The 7,079-nt window shown below is 43.0% G+C and overlaps 1 protein-coding gene across 1 annotated transcript; it reads left to right on the top strand.

Moving 5' to 3' along the window:
- Positions 1-2,178: 2,178 nt before the first annotated feature.
- On the top strand, positions 2,179-6,172 carry LOC110106682 (MDIS1-interacting receptor like kinase 2-like). The gene is made up of 2 exons (XM_020836650.2): positions 2,179-5,687; positions 5,765-6,172. Exons 1-2 carry the CDS (start codon positions 2,408-2,410, stop codon positions 6,115-6,117), a joined length of 3,633 nt encoding a protein of 1,210 aa, XP_020692309.1. The 5' UTR covers positions 2,179-2,407; the 3' UTR covers positions 6,118-6,172.
- Positions 6,173-7,079: the final 907 nt, after the last annotated feature.

Genomic DNA, 7,079 nt, shown 5'->3' with positions numbered 1-7,079 from the left:
TTTGTTTCTAAACGGTCCGACATTCGGACATAATAATTCTCTCATTATAGAGTTGCGATTGGTTTACTTTATTAGGTGTTGGAAACCGAATCCAATTAGAATTGAGCTTAAGTCAACTCAAGGTTTCAACTTTCAACCATGTTTCTGCTACTCCCTTCCTTGTGGTGTGAACTAGATTAATTTTTTCTATGCATTAACTTTACCTATATTTTGATTTGTTTATCTTAGTTTAATTTGGATTTATTAGAAGCCAATCCCTTCTTGTGCTCTTCCTTTTTTTTTTTTTTTTCTATTACTTAGTCTTATATCATTTAGGTATAGTTTGCACCAAAATTTTATGTCCATTGATTTATTTATTTATTATGTCCATATTTAGTTAGAAGTACCTGAAAAACATTAAAAAAATAAAAAAACAAAGTACCTGAAAACATGTAATGAAAATTGAAAATATTTTAATTAAAATTAATTTTCACCAACCTTTTTTTGCTTGAAATGGAATTGAGTGAAAAAACAATTATTCTTTTTATTTGAAATTCTATTATTAAAAGGGGACATAAGAAAAAGTTAAACATCAATTTAATTTATGAATAAATAATTATTTTTAAATTCATTTATTTTCTTAGTTAAAATTTTAACTAATTTTTATATCCATCATTTTTATAATAATATTTTAGTCACTCAAATATTTAATTTTAATATCATATTTTACTTTTAGTTTGAATAAGAAATGTTAAATAGAAGAGGTTATGCAAAAGAACATAAATTAATTTTTATAATAATATTTGATGTATTCTCAAAAAATTATCTTGATCGGGCACGAATCTGAGGCAAAATCGAGCCAGAAAATTCAAAAATTAAATCTAGGAGCATCTAAACTTCGATTTCAACAAACTTATAGTCAAACTGAACGTCTCGGAAATATGAACCCAACGACGCCAAATTCAATTCAATCCAAGCCCAAATGAGTCCAAATCAAGGACCCGAAGTGTTGTTAGAAAGTTCGTATCACAATTTGAGTTACCAAACAGTCTCCGAACTTAACGAGCTTATAGTCAAATCGAACGGCTCGATGAGACGAATCCAACGAGCCCAAGATCGCCGAATTACGACATCATTAAGATCTTCAAATGTCTGATGAACAGTGCACGATCAAGGGATTCAATATCAGCCGTTCATTCGACCACTCCTTATTTGCCCATAATCTCACACATATTTACAAGCTATGCCACTCCAGAATATCTATAAATAGACCCCTCATTTCTCTTGATAGGGGACCCTAGCAAGAAGAAGAGAAGAAGATGAGAAGGATAAGAGAAGGATATGAGGGAATAACTCCTCGACCACCGTCAGAGTTCTGCCCGACGCCAGAATTTTGCCAGACTTCTGAACGATGTCGGAGTTCTGCCTGACGCCCAAGTGACATCAGAGTTCTACCTGACGCCAGAATTCTGCTCGATCTCCAAGTGACGCCGGAACTCTACCCTATTAGAGCACACAGGACCAACATAAATATAAGTTGTATTGCCTTATGTACTACCTAGTATATAGCCTTTATGCCTATAAATAAGGAATGACTGTATAAGCTAAATGATATACAAGAATACCTTTTCCTTTACTTCTTATGTATGTAACCTTCTTCTCCATTCGACTCCGGCAAAACTCCTTCCGTGAGTTTCCACATACCCGACATTGTAATTGGATCTCAATCCGAAAGTGATGCATTGTAAACTGAACGCCCTAAATTTTAAGGACAAACCAGCCTCTTATACTTCAAACAAATACTAGTGGAATTATTTCAACTGAGGGTGACCCCGTTTTTTTTTTCCTTTCCAGAATTTTCCACGTAAAAATCCTAGTGTTTCTATTTCTTCATTGTTTGTGCTAGATATTCGTATAACGCTAAGACAGAAATTTTTTAACTCTATCGCCGCGTAATTCTAGTCCGCAACAATATTATTAACTTTATAAGTTTTAATCACATATATTTAATGCACCTATAATTAAACTAATTTTTAAACATCTTTCCCATAATAACTTTATAATTAATTTTGTATATTAGTAGGTGCGAACTGAGATAAAAAAGTCAAAATATGCTAAAATAAAATATTTTAATATTCTCAATTATATTAATCTTAATATAATTTTAAATATTTAAAATATATAATAATATATTTACATTATCAGAATTTTTTTTTCTGTTAGCTGCGCCAAATTCTACTGGTCAAATCCAATTTAATAAAAGAAATACGTCTAGCTGTTATCGGCTTCACACTTCATTCTCCAATTGTACGCGATAAAGAAACCAACCAAAAGGACCTCTTGACTTCCTGACTCCCAACTTAACTATAAGAGCTATTTGCACGGAGAATTCTCCGCTACCTCCTCCGCCAAGCCTTTCTCCGCCTCCATGAAGTCCAAACCTCTCACCCTCCTCTTCCTCCTCCTCCTCTTCTCCATTTCCCCCAGCTCCAATGGCGAAACCGAAGCCGAGGCGCTTCTGCAATGGAAATCCACACTTCTTAATCCCTCCCTCTCCTCCTGGTCTCCCGCCAACTCCGCTTCACTCTGCAGCTGGCAAGGCGTAACCTGCAACTCCGGCGGCCGTATCACGGCCTTGAATCTCCCCAGCTTCGGCCTTAATGGCACCCTCGGCGAGTTCAATTTCTCCGCCTTAGGCGGACTTAAGCAGCTTAATCTCAACAATAACCTCCTCTTCGGTCCCATCCCAACCAACATCTCCGCTCTCTCAAATCTAACCTTACTCGATCTCAGCGGTAACAGTTTCACCAGCATGCCGTCGGAGATCGGTAGTCTCTCGGAGATAGAGGAGCTTCTGTTGTTCCAAAACAATCTCGCCGTTGCCATTCCTTACCAGCTCAGCCATCTTCGCAAGGTTCGTCGCATTGACCTCGGATCAAATTACCTCACCAACCCTGATTACAAGATGTTTGAGGCCATGCCTTCGCTCGTCAATCTATCGCTCTCACTCAACTCTCTGGACGGAGAATTCCCTCCCTTTGTCCTAAAATGCACCAATCTTACCTATCTCGATCTCTCCGTGAACAATTTCTCCGGCCGAATACCGGATTCAATCGCAACAAATTTGATTAATCTGGAGCACTTGAACCTGAATGTTAATGCCTTCAGAGGTGAAATCCCAATTTTCCTTGCAAAGCTGCCCAGGCTCCGGCAGCTCAGCCTCGGGTCGAACTCTCTGACGGGAGGAGTTGATCCGATCATCGGCACCATGTCCAATCTCCAGGTATTGGAACTCTTCGGAAACTCTCTCGGTGGTCCGATTCCTTCTTCTCTCGGAAAACTAGGGAAGCTCGAGTATCTTGACTTAAATTTAGCTAATCTGAACTCCACCATCCCTTCAGAACTTGGCTCTTGTACCAACCTCTCTTTTATAAATCTCTCCGACAACCAGCTCACCGGTGGTCTGCCTTCGTCTTTCTCGAACCTTACCAAGATGATGAACTTCGGGATATCGGGAACCTCGCTTTCCGGTGAGATATCACCGGATTTGTTCACCAGATGGTCCGAGCTTGTTTCATTTCAGATTCAGAATAATAATTTCTCTGGGAATATTCCGGCGGAGGTCGGGCTGGCCACTAATATGACCTACTTGTTTCTCTACAACAACAACTTTACAGGATCAATCCCGCAGGAGATCGGCAACTTGATCAACTTGATTAAGTTGGATTTGTCGGTGAATTCGCTCACTGGACCAATCCCGAAAACAATTGGAAATCTAAAAAAATTGACTTCTCTAAGCCTCTTCTACAACAATCTCAACGGCACAATTCCGGCAGAGATCGGAAACTTGACGGCATTGCAGTCTCTTGACATCAACACAAACCAATTTGAAGGCGAGCTCCCGAACACCATCTCTCGGCTTGAGAACCTGCAGATCTTCTCCGTCTTCACCAATAAACTTTCCGGCAAAGTCCCTGCCGATTTTGGCCAGAACAGCTCATTGACAATCGTTAGTTTTTCAAACAACAGCTTCTCCGGCGAGCTACCTGCGAACCTCTGCAGCAGCCTCACGCTCCAGAATCTGACTGTAAACGTCAACAACTTCACCGGCCATCTGCCTTCTTGCCTCCGAAACTGTTCCCAGCTCATGCGGCTGCGTCTGGAAGGAAACAGTTTCGTGGGAGACATATCGCAGGTCTTCGGTGTTCATCCATTACTCGACTACCTGGATCTCACTGGCAATCAGCTAACCGGCACGCTCTCGCCGGAATGGGGGCAATGCCAGAATCTCACCTACCTTCACATCACAGAAAACAGCATATCCGGCGAAATTCCGGCCGAGCTTGGGGAAATCAGCAAACTACAAGATCTCAACCTGGCTTCCAACTTTTTGACAGGGCAAATCCCGGCAGAATTGGGAAATTTGATCTTGTTGTTCAAGCTCGACCTGAGCAAAAATCTACTTTCCGGCAAGATTCCTAGCCAGATCGGCAACATATTCAAGCTCGAGATCCTCGATCTATCAGAAAACAAAATAAGCGGCGAAATAACACCAGATCTTGGCAATCTAGGCCACCTGTTGCTGTTGGACCTGCGTGGAAACGAATTGTCGGGATCGATACCGTACCAGCTCGGCAACCTCGGTGCTCTGCAGACTTTGTTAGATCTCAGCAGTAACTTGCTCACAGGAAGCATCCCTTCCAATTTGGAAAAACTTACGGCACTTGTGAATCTCAACGTCTCTCACAACTCTCTCTCCGGCGAGATTCCGAAGCAGTTATCCGGCATGCGGAGTTTATCAACGGCGGACTTCTCCTACAACAACTTCACCGGCCCCATTCCCGTCGGACTAGCTGCTTTTCTCAACACCTCTACATTCGCCGGTAACTCACTGCTCTGTGGAAACCTGACTGGCTTGCCTTCTTGCTCAACCTCTGGCATTGGAACTCGGAAGACAAGCAACCATAAAAAGCTTATCATTGCCATTGTCATCCCGATAGCAGTATTATTTCTACTTGCCATAGCTGCAACAACGCTTATTGTGATTTACTGCAAAAACAGGGAAAAGGAGATCTCTGATACCGGAAGCATAAGCGCGGAGAATGGCGCTGAACTGTCGTCGTTGATATGGGAAAGAGAAGGCAAGTTCTCATTCTACGACCTCGTGAACGCCACTGACAATTTCGCCGATGTTTACCTCATCGGCGAAGGGGCCTTCGGAAGAGTATACAAGGCAGATCTTTCGTTCGGACAGGTTGTCGCGGTGAAGCGTCTCCACATGGGTGACGCCGGCGACATCCTAGACGTCAATAGGAAGAGCTTCGAGAACGAGATCAGAGCATTGACCGAGGTGCGGCACCGGAATATAGTAAAGCTCCATGGATATTGCTCGAGAAAAGGGGCGATGTACCTAGTGTATGAGTATTTGAAAAGGGGGAGTTTGGGAAAGGTGCTGTACGGGGAAGAAGGGGAAAAGAATCTGGATTGGGCAAGAAGGGTGAAGATTTTACAGGGTATAGCTCATGCCCTAGCTTACCTCCACCATGACTGCAAACCTCCAATCCTCCACCGCGACATCACGGTGAACAACATCCTGCTGGACTCTGATTTCGAGCCCCGGATCTCTGATTTCGGAACGGCGAAGTTGCTCGATCCTGCATCTACGAACTGGACCGCAGTTGCAGGCTCTTATGGCTACATGGCACCTGGTAATTCCATTTGCATCTCCATTTTCCAATGAAATGAAGCTCGTTTTGTCTCTTACAAATCCCTTTTTTGTCCGCAGAGCTTGCTTACACGATGAAAGTGACGGAGAAAAGCGACGTGTATAGCTTCGGAGTGGTGACGTTGGAGGTGATGATGGGGAAGCACCCAGGGGAGCTGTTATCGTCGCTGCCATTGCTATCGCGGAAGGACATACTGGTGAAGGAAATGCTGGACCAGCGGCTGACGCCGCCGACCGGTCAGTTGGCAGAGGAGGTGGTTTTTATTATAAAGATGGCTCTTGCCTGCACACGAACCGGACCGGAGTCCCGGCCCACGATGCGACTCGTGGCACAGGAGCTTGCGGCTCGGACCCAGGCCTACCTACCCGAGCCATTAGGAGCCATCACAATTAGCAAGCTAGCAAGGTTTTAGAAATAATTAAAGGCCCGTTTTGAGGGCTATATTTTTTTTGGTAAAGTTAATTATAAAGTTATTGTAGATAAAATAATTTTTTTAGAACAGAATAATTTTTTAGAAGTTGTTGTAAAAATAACTTGTTGCGGGCTAGAATATATGCAGCGATAGAGATATAGTTCTTCGTCTTAGCGTGATATGGATATCCAGCTCATACATAGAGAACATAAGATTTTTTACGTGGAAAATTCTGGAACGTAAAAACCACCCAAGGCCTAGGTCAGTTGAAAATGATTCAATTAGAATTTGAGTGGAGTAAAGTGGGCTGACTCGTCCTCGAGTGAGATCAGATTACAAATGTCAACAGTATGGTTGTAGTTTAGTGACAAATAAGGATGAAAGTCTGGCGTCACTTGGTGCTCTGGTAGAAGTCTAGTCGTCTGTTGGTGGTCCGACGAAAGTCCCGACATCAGTCGGTGATATGGTGGAAATCTGGCGTTAGGCAGTGATTTAGTGGAAGTCCAGCGGAAGTATAGGCGATAGTTAGGGGTCTGGCAGAACTCTGACGTCCAACAGTGGTATGGCAGAACTCTGGCGTCCGGTGTTGGTACAACGAAACTTTGGGCGTCAGATGGTGGTCCGGCGGAACTCCAGGTGTCATATGATGGTCCGGCGAACCTCCGACATCAGGTGGTGGTCCAGTGGAACTTAGCGTCAGGTGGTGGTCTGCAAAACTCCGAGCTTCAGGTGATGGTCCGATGGAACTTCAGCGTAAGGTAGTTGTTCGGTGGAACTCCAATGTCAGGTGGTTGAGGAGGAGAAAGGGGTAAGTGTGATCTCTGATCTCTCTTATTTCATTTTGCTTGGGTCATTTTCAAGAGAAAGGAGTGGTCTATTTATAGATTTCCTATAATTGTATGGTCTGTAAATATGAGGAAGATCAAGGGTAAATGTGAAGTAACTTGGATGGACGGCCGATG

The sequence above is a fragment of the Dendrobium catenatum genome, unplaced genomic scaffold, assembly GCF_001605985.2.
Source record: "Dendrobium catenatum unplaced genomic scaffold, ASM160598v2 fragScaff_scaffold_998, whole genome shotgun sequence".
Taxonomy (NCBI): Eukaryota; Viridiplantae; Streptophyta; class Magnoliopsida; order Asparagales; family Orchidaceae; genus Dendrobium; species Dendrobium catenatum.
The sequence above is the reverse complement of the archived record's forward strand: the minus strand, read 5'-3'. Positions and strand labels throughout refer to the sequence as shown.